This window comes from Urocampus carinirostris, chromosome 20 (assembly GCF_059441175.1).
Source record: "Urocampus carinirostris isolate Australia breed hairy pipefish chromosome 20, RoL_Ucar_1.0, whole genome shotgun sequence".
Taxonomy (NCBI): Eukaryota; Metazoa; Chordata; class Actinopteri; order Syngnathiformes; family Syngnathidae; genus Urocampus; species Urocampus carinirostris.
In genome coordinates, this window is record NC_142368.1 from 9,903,226 (window position 1) to 9,918,655 (window position 15,430).

Genomic DNA, 15,430 nt, shown 5'->3' on the forward strand with positions numbered 1-15,430 from the left:
CCCCCGTGTGGAAATATCGGCTTCCTGTTCATATTTTCCATCAAGAAACGAGCGCGCCTAAATAGTTGGGTGAATGTAGGTTGTGTTTGGTTAATGGAGTCAGATAACTAATTCGAACAATTTGGTAAACGGTACATTTTGATAAATAATTCCCAACACTGTGCAGCCCTTTGAGACTCCTTGTGATAAAGAGCTATACAAATAAATATGACTTGACTTGAAGGGATTGTTATAGCAGCAGTGAATTTGGGTATTGGAAACCATTTGGTTCAACATTCAACTTTTTTGTCAAATATGATATATGCACAACAAATAGCACGGATGGAATAATATTATGTTCCCTACGTAAACATGCAATATATAAGACAATATCAATATTAATATCAAATGAGAGCAAGGTCCAAGAAAGAAAACTTACAAGGTTTAGAATTTAAAATGTGCCGAAATCTAAATAGAGCAGTTTTGTGTTGATTTGGCAGAAGGGGATAGGGCAGGGAGAGAGTTCAGAGTCCTGACAGCCAGATGGAAGGAACTGTCCTTGAGCCTGCTTGTTCTGGCTCTGAGAGTCTTTCTTTTCCTGACGACAGCAGGTTAAAGAGGCTGTAAGATGGGTGGGTCTCATGTAAAACTACCATCACTGGTCCTAATTTATTATCAGACCCATTTGTAAGCAAACGCTGCAAAATGGTGTCCTTTTGAAGTATTTCAACTTTAGTTTTAAGTATCATTTGGATCAATGCAACACAGAACGTAGTTGACTGGGCTCCACAAATTAGCATAATGGGATCCTAACAATACTATTAGTATTAGAAAATATTTCGGAAATGCGAGTATAGATTTGACCCATTTGAAAGCAATAGCTGTAGTATTGTGTACTTTGGGGGTATATCCTTCTTTGTTTTAAAGATGGTTATAAACAATGTAAGATTGTAAGCAGTTGACTGGGATCCGCGAATTAGCATTATGGCCTGCTAACGATACTATTAGAGTTTGAAAATGTTGCTTAAATGCAAGTATTTACATCATCTGCTCATTTTTCCGGTTCTATATACTTGTTTTTCGTATTAATTGAGCGGGAAATAATGTTTTTTGTGTCCGCTCGTTTCTAGTTTCACTATGTGTGTTAATGGAGGTGCCTGCAATAAAGGAGCAAGACACTTAGCCTCGAGGCTCATAATTACAGAGTCTGGCTGGCTGTTGACCTGCATTAACATACACGACGTATCTGCCAGTGATAACAGTACATGATTAATACTGGTGAAAAATTGGGAAATTTCAGAGCCAACTATCAAATGAAGACAATGACAATTAGCTAACAAGAATGTACTAGATAACCAACAAGCTACACCATATAGCCAACCAGTGAATGAATTCACTGACTGACTCGCCTGCTACCTAGATAACAGTAACTGGGTGATATAAATATCCAATCACCTAGCCAAATAATTAGCTACTTAGCTGGCAATTTAGCTGGCCCTGATAAAAACTCACCTCAGAAATCACCTTAGTATTAGCCAAAATATATACGGAAAATCTACAAACAATAACACACACAAAAGACAGTTTTGCACTCTCAATCCATAAATTAAACCTGTCATTTGATTTTACTCTGGAAAGTAAATGAACTGTTGAACATTTGAGTAAAAAAGGGTCAACTGTATACTTTTTATCACAAGTTTGATTTTTGATTAGCGAAGGTCTGACTATCCAGTTAAATCATCTGAAAAACGCTTCCTGAGAACTTTCACATCGATCAGATATACTGTATTTCAAAGCTGCCCCAAAGCCATTTTGGTAGTTTAAGTAGTCTATTAAGTCATTTTCCCCAATGTTTTACAGTTTTTTGAACCCACATTTCAAATGTGCTTTACAAAAAACACAGTTCTTTTCATACACATTTCCGATTGCTTGTATTACCTGGCCAAATTGATCCATTTGTAACTTCACTAGATGTGTTTTTGCATGGTTTCACACCTTCGCTTGTTGAAATATTCATTTAGGAAATTCTTTCTATATACTGTTTAAGGACCACCCTAATGTATGTTAATATAACAATGACAGTAGTTATAGATAGAGCCACATATTCACCATAAGAAAATTACAATGGGCAAATCTAGTACATGGTAAGAGTGGACCAATCGATGTAAATATAAATACAATTGATGCTAGGCTAGCACTTGTACTTGGATCGGATCAATTCAGGATTTTCCGGGGATTGATACTGTGTTCCCATCACAACTATCACTATGGTAATGCTCTAAGTGGGTCAAAGGGTTATACATTCATTATAACTCCCAAATTTGATCCAATTTCTACTTGAGTTGCACTCCTATTTTGTCAAAATATGCTTCAACGGAAAGTATTCTTATTGTACCTTGGATCGGTTCAATACAAATAGGCCTGGTATCGCCTCCCATTGTCTATCGCCCAGTGTCTATGATTTTTAAAACAGGGCTGTTATTGTGTTTTCTTTTGTCTGTATGAGTAAAGGAAGCAAATACCTCAAGTTTTAATGAAAAATAGTCAAAAGACATTAAGATGTTTTCTCATTAGACATTTAAAAAGAGGATTTGGTACAATGCCACTTTAGCAGGAGGCTCTCTAATTCCTTCTTAAGAGAGCGATTCCACTCAACTCGTTAACGCTTCATATTCCAAGATATGAAATTAGCACATTAGTGGAATCAAGAATTATTTAAAACTGACCCATAAATAGATGGTATCTTTTGTAAAAACGCCATAAAACCATTACCTTGGAATCATCATGAGGGCACAACCGATGAATGGCGCTAAACCATTAGCACTGCACACCTAAGAATCCGATCATTACCTTTTTTGTAGAAGGACCTTTACTCTATTTTTTGGGCGAAACTCACACTTTAATTGTGTAGTATAAAATGAGAGGATGCTGATGCTGCTGTTTTGGCACAGGACCAGACTGCAGAAGGAAGCATGACGCCACCAAGGAGTCATAACGCTGATTAACAGCCGCCTCTAATTAAAGATCAATGGCTGGGCTTTCAAAGGTGATTTGTTACATAAATTAGGATGCCCACTGTCCATTAACGGCGTCCGTGTCGCAGTAACAGATTGGGCCGCTCGCAGGAGACCGTCACGCGCACCATAGATCACCCACGACCCCCCCGAGATACTGTTTATGGACGGCTTTTATTTTGGCGGTGCTCTGAAATGTCACACAACCGTCGGGAGTCTCCGCTAGGGTATCCAGATGTGTGGGACAACGTATGGTTTTCATTTCATGTATTCTCAGATGGATCTGTGCCATATATGTAAGGAGTGGCCATGGTTCAAGACATTTTAACTGAGCCGTCATTAGTACATTATAACATACATTGTGAAATGGTATTAGCCCTTTTCCTGATTTCTGAGTTTTTTTGCATTTTTATCGCTCACAAAGGATTCAGATTATCAAACCAATTTTATTATTGCTTAAAGACAACGCAAAGAAATATGAAATGCAGTTTATTCCGTCAACCACAGCAAATTGTCCTTGTCTTGGGGCAGCAAAGCGACCCCAGTTAAGGTCAGCGTTCATTACTATAAAAAAAGACCCTGGCCAGGCAAAAACCACTACTGTGACAAAAGAACACAGAGTCTCGCGTTTGCCTAAAAGCATCTTCATGTTTTTTGCAGAAAACATTCTTTGAATTTAAGAGTCAAAATTGACTTTAATCTGGCGTAAAAATGGCACAGCATTTGACAAGAACAGTAAAGAAATGGTGGTGTCAGTGGGATGGTCTGTTCCTGCTTTGTTGCCTCAGGACCAGGACAACAATGATCCGAAACAAACCAGAAAATCCAACTCTAAATGGCTCAAAAACGACACAAAATGTAACTTCTGGAGGGGCAAAGTCCAAGTCCGGATTTAAATCTGATTGAGATGCTGTGGTGTGACCTCGAGTGGGCAGTTCATGCTAAAAAAAATCCAATATGGCAGATTTAAAACCATTTTGCTAAGGAGACTAGGCCAACATTTCTCCACAGCAATGGGAAAGACCAATAATCACCAGCATTTGATTTCTGTTATTGCTGCCAATGGGGCCACCATCTCACTATTAAGTTCAGGAGGCAATCACTTTTCCACATAGGATCATAGGATTTATTTTTTTGTGCGTCAAGTTGAAACATTTCATAACTGCATTCATTTCCTGTGGTTCTCTGTTTTATTAAAATTGATGAGATGATCTGAAACCTGTGTGTGATAATTATGCAAAAACAACATCAGGTAGGGGCAAATATTTCATCACGCTACCATTTAACGTACATGTGGGCGGTTGAATGCAAATATCGGTATTATAGATACTAAACAAAAACGGACAAGATCGATACTATTGTCCTTAAATTGTTACTTGACTCCAATTTCCCCAAAGCACTGTTTTCCTATGTAAATAGTAGAGTACCCCTCTCACCCAGCACCCGTGGCCACTCTAACTGTATGCCTGCATGACTGACTTTTCGTACTTCTAAATTTACATGAACACATAGAAAAAATGTAATCCTGCAGGAAGCATCGATCTGCATCCAAAAAGTAAACAAGTTACTGTTCCTGAACAAAAACCTGTGTAAACAGACCTTGTTACATAGAATTTTTGGTTTGACTCTTGACTTTGTAATTGTTGTAGTCAACGATTTATCTCTTTGTATTGTTAAACATTTTCAGATTGTATTTTTCCACACAATTCTCGCTTTCTTTTCTTTTAAAATACATGTAGTTGACATAGAGATTGTTATAGGAGCCTAAAATAATAGTTCTGTTTGTTATACAAACTCACTCAAGGGTCTGGGGTCAATTCATAACATGCAATCCAAAGTACCAGATTGGAACTAAATTACTATGTATTTACTTGGATCTGAACGATACTTAGATTCCCCAATAAAAGAGTGGTTATAGTTTGACATTTCAACCCAGCCATCAAGCGTAGATTATAAAACAAGTTATTAAACCAGCAATTCATGCTAGATTTAAATTGAGGGTTATTTTAGCAAAGTCCAATTCAATCCTGCCCAAGACCTACTGGTGAGTGGTTCAGGCTGTCATAACCAAATGGATTAAATTTCATTTTAAACATCTCACCATGCAAGGTTTTCAAAATTCTTACATTTGTATCAGACTGCAAATGCAACACTTTTTAGTAGTATACCATTTATACGTTGTGAGCGAAGTAGTTCAACATACTAACATGGGTGTACTCGTTTAGTCCATGGGCCACATGGTAGATTTAAACCTTACAGGGGCCAGACTTGTCAATTCATGGCATAAGTGCCGTAGCTGGTGGGATGATGGTCTTACCGGAGACTCAAAATTGTGCTCTAGGAATGTAAAATTAGTTTTTCTTTGCTATGATTTACCGCATTTTCCCGAACTATAAGGCGCACCGGGTTATAGGGCACACACCCCCCAAAAAAATAGTTTTTGGTCCTATATTTTCCATACATAAGACGCACCGGATTATAAGGCGCTACAATGGGGACGTCAACAAAACAGTCAGATAGTTCAGTCGAACTTATTACCCCCTTAACATTCCGAAAGCTTGCAAAGAAGCAAATACGTGTCTCAGACATGTACGGAAACAGTGTCTGTATGATGTCACCAATCACTCAAATGCATCGTTCCAAATATCATTCGGAAGGTTAAAATCTTGGGATTCAAGAAATGCCAAACATTTCTTAGTTTCCATTTTATTTTTTGCTGGCAACTGTGTGGCCAGCAAAGTAAGAATTTTATTGTGCAGGGAAACGGGGTTCTTTACTGTGCATATGACAAACACTTTTAATTGAATTTAGTGTAAAAATAGACTCATCACAGAAACATCAAGATCGTTCTAAAACAAGATACCGGGAAAATACAAAGCCGCAAAGCTCACCTAAGTTGTCTTGCAGTCATCACGTTCAATAATGATACGTAACCATGGTCTTCTTACAACCGTAAGTGAAGTAAATCCAGGAGAGTAAAATATTTACAAATACAGAATAGTAAAAAAATGTTTTCTCTATGCCGTAGTGCAACCCAACGTGTGATTCACATTCATCTTTTTCGGCCATTTGCAGGCTTTTTTTCCGCCCCTTTAGCCTATGCGAGCCTGTAAATGATAAAAAGGATCCGCCCCCTTTACCTCCGAATAACTTTAGCCAATAGTGACTGATTCAAATGATTGACACATTGGTTAGGAAATGAAACGCCGGTATATAAATCCCAGCATACACCGCGGACGACTCCGCCTTCGGGGGGAAATCTAGTCGGCGGCTGCTTGCCTTAGTTGCAAGACTTTGCGACTTAATATTGATCCATATATAATGCGCATGGTCAGCTTTTGAAAAGAATAAAGGCTTTTAGGTGCGGAAATTACGGTAATCTCATGTAGTGTAACTCAACTGAGGATTGCATATAAAAGCAAAATTACAATTAGATTCATTTCCAATAGAGTTTACAAAACTTAAAGAAACTCAAACTGGAAAAGAAGTGTCCATTAACACCAATTTAATATGATTTAAAATTCAATATTCATGAAAACGGGAACCTGTTCATACAGGAGTTTAAGCTTCAAACGTCTGCAAAGACACTGGTGCCATTTTAAATTTTGTATTGCCCTAAACAGTGCATCTGCGACTTAAGTAAAATGACATTGGGATACGTTTTTTTTTATTAGTGGCAAGAGTTTTGGCAGCAGCAGTCAACTTTGGAAAATTAAAGTGAAAATGTCAAGTCATTGTTTGACTCATTCTTTGATCATGAGCATTGCCGTGGCGGCCACAAATTATGGCGCAGTAATCTTATATATTTTTTATACATAGATGTCTTTGTGTATTAGTTCCATTACACTGACAACTGTGAGGACTGCAAACTACATTTAATTGTGCAGGGAATCATGGTTCTTTACTCTGCAAATGAGCATTGAATTTAAAACTGGCAGGCCAGATGAAATGCATTTATATAGCGCTTTACAAGTCTTCCCAAAGCACTCCACATTTCCCAATAGCGGCCATGCAGCTGTGTAAGGCGCTAACCTGCTTATTGGGGGTATTAGGGGTTCAGTATCTTACCCAAGGACATTTTGACATGAAACACGGACGAGCCGGGATCCCTTGATGAGCGCGCTACCTCCTGAGCTTTCATACATATGCTTCCTTTCAAGTGACTTGAACACCAAAAAAATAAGATGCAACTAAATTCATAAAGTGATGAATACAATTTAGTGCCAAACCCAAGCAGAAATCTTGACCCTATACCCCAATATTATTTCTGTCTTAAAAAAAAAAAATAAAAAAAAAAAAATAAAAGCTTTCAGGTGCTCTTGATTTTGTTTCAGCCAAGCGAATTTTTATTTACCAGGTGCCAGAAGTCATATTTAGTAGCGTTTACCGTAGTTTGGGTTAATTTTGTACATAAAATGATTCCAGTATTGAGCGGTAGACTAAAGGGTAAAGAAAACAAGCTAGGTCAAACTCAGATTTAGGTGCAGTATCAGTAACAATCATAATTTTGATTGTGATTAAGCCATTTTATCAAGGCTGCTGGGTGTTAAAAATATTGGCAGCTCTGACGCAAGCTCAGTCATATGGCCATTTTTTTTTTCTTTTAACTGAAAATTTGCATTTTCCATCTGTTAAAGATTGAAATTACATCTGTTCAGTGTTAATTTTAGATACAATTAATGAATCATAACTTTTACTTCAGCTAAATATGACTAAGATTGTGGAAGTTGGCGAGAAACAAATTCAAAACATTTTTAAATTTGTTATTGGCAATCTTAAATAACCCAAGGGTCATTTGGGAGCAAAAATTCCCATCACTATTCGACAGTGCTAGTTTGCAATATTGCAAATCAAGGTTCAAAAGCAAAGACTCCATTTGTAGAAATGAGGATTGAACAGTCATGAGATTTCACCATTTATTCAGTTTCACAAGATCATTCCAAAGCACCTAGTGGAATACCTGCAACACAGAAGATTTCAAATAAAAAATGAAAGCTAATTAAACCAAATTGGTGGATTAACTTACCTGTAATTACCCGAAATTGAGTTTTCCTTGACCGACGGGGTACTGCTGGTGAGGGTTTTTGTCTTGCCCGCCGGGATAATGGTCTTGCCCAACGTGGTACTGCTGGTAAGGGATCTTGTCTTGCCCGCCGGGATAATGGTCTTGGCCAACGTGGTACTGCTGGTGAGGGATCTTGTCTTGCCCGCCGGGATAATGGTCTTGCCCAACGTGGTACTGCTGGTGAGGGATCTTGTCTTGCCCGCCGGGATAATGGTCTTGCCCAACGTGGTACTGCTGGTGAGGGATCTTGTCTTGCCCGCCGGGATAATGGTCTTGCCCAACGTGGTACTGCTGGTGAGGGATCTTGTCTTGCCCGCCGGGATAATGGTCTTGCCCAACGTGGTACTGCTGGTGAGGGATCTTGTCTTGCCCGCCGGGATAATGGTCTTGCCCAACGTGGTACTGCTGGTGAGGGATCTTGTCTTGCCCGCCGGGATAATGGTCTTGCCCAACGTGGTACTGCTGGTGAGGGATCTTGTCTTGACTGCCGGGATAATGGTCTTGGCCAACGTGGTACTGCTGGTGAGGGTTTTTATCTTGACCAACGTGGTACTGCTGGTGAGGGATCTTGTCTTGCCCGCTGGGATAATGGTCTTGCCCAATGTGGTACTGCTGGTAAGGGATCTTGCCTTGACTGCCAGGATAATGGTCTTGCCCAACGTGGTACTGCTGGTGAGGGATCTTGTCTTGCCCGCCGGGATAATGGTCTTGGCCAACGTGGTACTGCTGGTGAGGGTTTTTATCTTGACCAACGTGGTACTGCTGGTGAGGGATCTTGTCTTGCCCGCCGGGATAATGGTCTTGCCCAACGTGGTACTGCTGGTGAGGGATCTTGTCTTGCCCGCCGGGATAGTAGTCTTGCCCAATGTGGTACTGCTGGTAAGGGATTTTGTCTTGCCCGCCAGGATAATGATCTTGACCAACGTGAGACTGCTGGTGAGGGTTTTTGTCTTGCCCGAGGTGGAATTGGTCATAAGGTAATTTGTCTTTACCAGCCTTGTAATGGTAAGGATATTTGTCTTGGCCAACGTAATTCTGAAGAGGGTTTTTGTCTTGACTGACGTGATATTTGTGAACAGGGTATTTGTCTTGTGCAGCGTAGTAGTGAGGGGGGACTTTGTATTTGTCTTGCCCTGCGTGGTGTTTGTACAAACCCTTCTGGCTGTAGTCAAAACTAGGGCCATCATCGTCCCTTAGTCGCTGACTTGGGGTTTGGCCCGCTTCTGCAGAATATGCCCAGGGCCACACAGGCTCATCATCCTCGTACTTTTCATAGTGACGGTCTTGGTTGTAGTTCCTACCTTGTTCCAAGGTGCTACTTACATAAGTGGCTGTACCTGGGGGATACTGACCGGTCAAGAAATTGTAGTCAAACGGATAAGGCACATAAGGCCTGTTGACGGGCACTGGGAAGGGCCTTACACTTGTAGACTGCGACTTGCCCAAGGGAACTGGCAAAGGTCGTGGCTGGTTGGGAGTATGGGGTTCACCATGCATTTCACGCTCTGATTCATAGTCACCATGATCAAAGGACTTTTCAATACGCACCAGTGTACCAGGTTGATACTCAACCTCCTGTGGAGGTGGCGGCGGCGGAGGGGGGAAAATCGGAAGAGAACTAGAAACTCCTGGAACACTTGAACTAGGGACTTGTGCAGCAATCCCTGAAGATTCTAGCTTGTTTAAACTTACAGCATTGGGAAAGCCTTGGCCACCAAATGGAACAATAGGACTTGAAGCTAGTTTGTTACCTGGAATAAAAGTTAGCTTCCAGTTATTAAGAATCCCATGTCAAAGAAAAAAAGTGGGTAGGGGATATAGTGATACAAACCATGAGGCCAACCACTCGAAAAATCTGAATTACTGCCATCCTCTTTGACAGCTGGAGACCGTGCACCAGCAACTGACAGATGAGGAGTGAATTGCTGCTTTTCCTCTTGGTGCAATAGAGTCCTGGGTCTGAATAGGCTGCTCGAGACAGACCTGGGGTCAACACCTTAAGGAAAATATAAATTCATACTATAAACCAGGAGTTTAAAATTTTATTCAGCAGTAGGGCATGCATTTCACAATTAGGCCTTTAGTAATGTGTCGGTCACAAATGAACCAGCTCCCCACCAAGCAAGAGCCCGTTCCCTCAGGGATTCTATGCAGACTTTAAATCTGATCGGTATGAAGAGTTAGTTATTGGCATATCTTTTGTACTTGTTTAACATATCAAATGAAACTTTGTAGTTGCATTAAGTTTCTTAAATTAAATTTGAGAGAGTTGCTTAGGAAAGTAAGAGGTTAAGAGTTATTTTTTTTGATAATAATTCGCTGTAGAGTGTTAATACATTACAATATTATCTTAAAATAGAGCTTAGATTGTAGATCATGTCTACCCCTTAGCAGACATTTCCTTATGGCTGCAAGAAGGCATTGATTCCCAGGTAGGGCTGCTTGTGAAGACAGCTGGGAAGATTTCTGACCCTGTCAATTTATGGCTGCAGTGATATTTTTTTTATTCACTGTTGCAAGCAGCACAACAAATATTAATCACATGAATCAAATTTGAGGGCCAGCAGAGAAGGCCTTGTAGGACCTGACAGCCCACCACTGGTCACATTTAGCTACTTAGTATTAGCATAGGCTTCTCATGAAACTCCACATATGGCCCAAACTACAATTAGTTTACTTTTTTATAACTTTGTCCATCCCGGAGAGCGATGTTTTCTCGTTGAGAATTATGTATACCATGTTGTAATCAATGACAATACTAGTCAACTTCAGTCCATGTTTAAAACTCAAAATAAAGAATCTCACCTTGCTTAAAAGGGTAGCAAAGAGCAGTACCAGCCAGCAGAACCAGGAGCAACGCCCTATCAATAAGAAAAACATTGGAATCGTGGCCACACACCCAAAACCCACCAACTTACTCACCTGCAAGATACCCCTCTAGCCATGATGACAGCAAAGGAGCAAGCCATAATTCTCTTTGGATCAAGGTTGACATTTTAAAAGGTGGCAGTGATCAGTTCCGACCAATCACAAGGCTGCATCTTGACATGTCACAGCTGCTCCAGGTTCACTAATCCTCATCACTCTTCAACCAGTTTCACCTGAGAGGTGCATGAAAAATGTAATTCAATTTAATGTTTTTTTGGAATATACTTGATACAGTTTTGCCAAATTCCAATATTCGTTCAATTAAAAAACTATATTCTCAAACTATTTTCTGTTGCGATTTCTATCTTAAGGAGAAGATTCTCTCTTTGCATATATTTGTTGCTGCTTCGAGATCATCCATGATATACTTAGCATATTTTAGTGTGCATTAATTGCAATGGTTTTATAACTAAAGGACACACATTATTTTTAGGCCGCATCATGTTTATCTAAATAAACATGGTTAATTGTCTTTACCCAAAAAATCATTTGTTTGTAATTAAAAACATGACATCAAGCCCACTATATAAAAAACAGCTACAATGTAATTCCATGTGAATTTGTTTTGTAGGATTCCAACGCTTGGGGTGATGCTAAAGGAAAAAAACAAAAGCATGATAACCATGGATGCGAAGCTTATTAAAATAAAACACGAAGAAGGCATGAGAATCACTACACTTGCTAAGTGGCTAACCAACCGACAGTCAGGTCTGTAGGGACACACATTTTCCAAGGTTATGACAATCTTTGAAAGTGGAACTTTAAAAGTCAGTTTCATTTAAGCTTCCACCCGGTAACTCCATTGTACTAGCTCAAGTCACGTCCCACGAAACGTTTGCACATATAGAACATATAAGTCGAGTCCTGTTTATTTATACAGGCGGCGCAGTGGTAGCACGTGTGCTGCACAGATCTGAGGTTATGAGATCGAACCTTCCCGCGTGGAGTTTGCATGTTCTCCCTGTGCTTGCGTGTTTTTTTTTCCAGGCACTCTGGTTTCTTCCAACATTCCAAAAACATGCCTGTCAGGTTAATTGGCCGGTCCTAATTCTCCCTACGTGTGAATGAGCTAGTGAGTTGTCTGTCTCTGTGGGCCCTGTGACTGGCTGGCAACCAGTTCAGGGTGTCCCCTGTCCACTGCCCGAAGATAGCTGGGATGGGCTCCACTACCTCCGCAACCCTACTGAGGATAAGCGGTGTAGATATTGGATGGATGTATGTTTATTTATATAGCTGTAAATCACAAGACGCTGCAAATGAGCTTTACTAGACACTATTACAGACTACGGACTATTATGACACAATCCCCTGATCTGAAACCTACATGAGGGCAAGGAAAAACTCAAAACCTCAGTATGAGGAAAATAAGTAGTACTTACTAGATACTATTTTTTTTTTATTCAAATGTTTTTATCTGGAATATTGGAGGTTCCAAATACATTACTTAATAACCATAGGTTTTTATCCCTCACTATATTGCAATTTGTTCTGTATCATTGCTTCCTTCCAGTAAATAGCAGATTAACTGTAACATTCATCCATGTCAGTAGGTGGCAGCAGATAAATCTTATTACTTTTTATAAACTAATGAAATCAATAGTTTTTATAACCCGCTGGATAATGTCATGGTATGGTGTGATGATATGGTCGTGCAAGGAAAAATAGTCAAATAAATAGAATAATTATAATGTTGCGGATTTTATGATTATTTTGTTTTTCTTTCTAAAAAAAACCTGAAAAAATTCGAATGTAGTGACATTTTTCTGGGTGGCCCCTCTGGCAGATGATATTTGCTCTTATTAGGTATTATTTTTCCCATTTTTGTAGAAAAAAAGATCAAAATATGGTAAAAATTGAAAGATGTATATATATATATATATATATATAAATATATATATAAATATATATATATATATATATATATATATATATATATATATATATATATATATATATATATATATATATATATATACATAGATGTACATACGTATCTATATATATATATAGATATGTATGTGTGTGTGTATATGGGCATGAATATTTTTATTGTGGTGCAACAGTTCAGCAATTTTTAAAAGAAAATTGTGAAGGTAAAAAAAAAAACCCCATTGAAGTCAGAATAAATATAAGCATTAAATCTATTTCAACCAGTTCAGGGTGTCCCCTGCCCACTGCCAGAAGATAGATGGGATGGGCTCCACCATCCCCATGACCCTACTGAGGGTAAGTTGTGCAGATAATGGATGGGTGAAATCTATTTTCAATGTTATATTTCCGTTCTAACAGGTGAGGCAGAGGCTAACCTGCCTCCCCTGACTGCTCGTCGCCGGAATGGACAATAACTTCACCCTGGCAAACACGGCGTTTGGCATGAGTATTTTCTCGTTATTGGTGCCAGAGTGACGGACACGCTCATCCCAACCGCCGTGGAACATAAAAGAGCGTATTGATCGTGTTTTATTGAGCAGTGCAGACAGATACGGAGCGAGCGAGCGAGCGAGTGAGGCGCCGAGTGACAAGTGGATGCAGCTGGCGGCCCGTGGCCCCGAGCAGCCACATTAGGGTTGACGAGGGCTGCTAATGTTCGTCTGAATGGAGCCCCTTTTGAGACGCAAAATAGAATTCTGATTAGAAAGGCAGGAAATACACGCGCGGAGCGCCGGAAATTGTTACAATGTCGAACCGTGGCACATTTGGCAGCGTCTCAAGCTGCGTGGGGAGCAATGAGATCTTAATGAAGGCGTGCGCCGCCGACACCGCGCCCGCATTTGCATGTCTTTTATAGCTCTTCACTCGCTTTCAGCCACCAGAAGAAGGCGAAGAGCCACGAGTCCTCACTTCCACAGGAAGTCTGCACTTGCTAGCTTTTCATCAGGCGCAGTGCAGACCACAACATAAGGGACACCTGCACCGTTAAAAGACGCCATGTTCGAAGAAGTCATGTCGATTGTTTTTAATTGTTCGCCAGCAAAGCCAGGGGTGGTAATATATATATATATATATATATATATATATATATATATATATATATATATATATCTGTTTGTTTGTCTGTTAGTGTGTCTGTCCAGTTTAGAATTCAGACAGGACAACCGTCATTCACAGGCAGCTAGTCTCCCTGCCCAAAAAAGCTGTCTCTGCACTTTTTCTTGACTCAAAATTTCCCACAAAGACATGCCACTCTTCCAGGGGGGAGCGACATTGAATATCAAGACCATGTTTTACAGGCAGTCCGGTTGGTACCCATATTTGAAACTTCCCCAAAAAATACTAGTTGCCGTTTTTATTATTTAGTTACTGACTCATCGTCATTTCCAGAAAGACATTTTACTCTCTCAGACAACAGGTTTGGCCAGAATCACAGTGCACAACAATAGGGACACCTGCACCGCTAAAAGACGCGATGTTCGAAGAAGTCAAGTCGATTGTTTGTAATCGCCCGCCAGCAAAGCCAGGGGTGGTGATAATGTTTTCGTTTGTGATCTAAGTATGTATATCTGTTTGTTTGTCTGTTTGTGTGTCTGTCCGGTTTAGAATTCAGATATCTCCCTGCATGTGAAAACTGCCCAAAAAAGCTGTCTCTGCACTTTTGACTCAAAATTTACCATAAAGACATGCCACTCTTCCAGGGGGAGCAACATTGAATATCAAGACCATCTTCTACAGGCAGTCCGGTAGGTACCCATAGTTGAAACTTCCCAAAAAATTCTAGTTGCTGTTTTTATTATTTAGTTACTGACTCATCATAATTTCCAGAAAGACATTTTACTCTCCCAGGCGACATGTTTGGCCAGAATCACAGTACACAACAATAGGGACACCTGCACCGTTAAAAGACATGATCTTTGGCGCAGTCAACTTGAACGATAAGCGATAATGTGCTAAAGTTTTTGTTTGAAATATAAGTATATATTTATATAAAACAGCCTTCCTGTGCGGAGTTTGCATATTCTACCTGTGCTTGCGTGTGTTTACACCGGGCACTCCTGTTTCCTCCCACATTCCAAAAACATGCCTGTCAGGTTAATTGGCTGGTCATAATCATCCCTAGGTGTGAATGAGCGAGTGAGTTGTCCGTTCAGGGTGTCAGGCATCATTAGTAGCCTCATATTTATTTTTTAGAAAAGTGTGATAAAATCACTTAAAAATTGCTGATAAAAATTTTCTATAATTCTCTAAATTACAATAAAATAAAGTTGAAGTTACGTACAGTGAAATCGTATACAGAACAAGTGTATGATACACTAATAAATCAAGATCATCTGAGGGGCCGTAGAAAACCTTCTCTGGTGCCAGATTTAGCCCGCGGGCCCTGACTTTGACATAATCCCTCATAAAATAAATCTGCTTATTTTAAGTAAAAAATTTCCTATTTGGTTAGTAAAGTTAAAAACAGTAAAATAGGGAAAAAAAGTCATTATTTAAGAACATAAAATGATAA

At 39.7% G+C, this 15,430-nt stretch overlaps 2 protein-coding genes across 3 annotated transcripts in view; one reads left to right on the plus strand and one right to left on the minus strand.

The window, feature by feature from the left end:
- Nucleotides 1-15,430, plus strand: part of chga (chromogranin A) — a 569,746-nt gene that overhangs the window by 425,514 nt on the left and 128,802 nt on the right. The gene's annotated exons all lie outside the window — the stretch shown is intronic.
- Nucleotides 7,896-11,088, minus strand: LOC148346203 (uncharacterized). Of its 2 annotated transcripts, XM_088325122.1 has the most exons (6): nt 10,981-11,088; nt 10,864-10,919; nt 9,890-10,054; nt 9,607-9,809; nt 8,020-9,525; nt 7,896-7,953 (listed from the first exon to the last, which is right to left on the minus strand). In XM_088325122.1, the coding sequence occupies exons 1-5, from the start codon at nt 11,025-11,027 to the stop codon at nt 8,026-8,028; spliced, it is 1,971 nt and encodes a 656-aa protein (XP_088181248.1). In that variant the 5' UTR covers nt 11,028-11,088; the 3' UTR covers nt 7,896-7,953; nt 8,020-8,025. The 2 variants fall into 2 exon arrangements, with proteins under 2 accessions (XP_088181248.1, XP_088181247.1); XM_088325121.1 differs by having other exon boundaries at nt 8,020-9,809.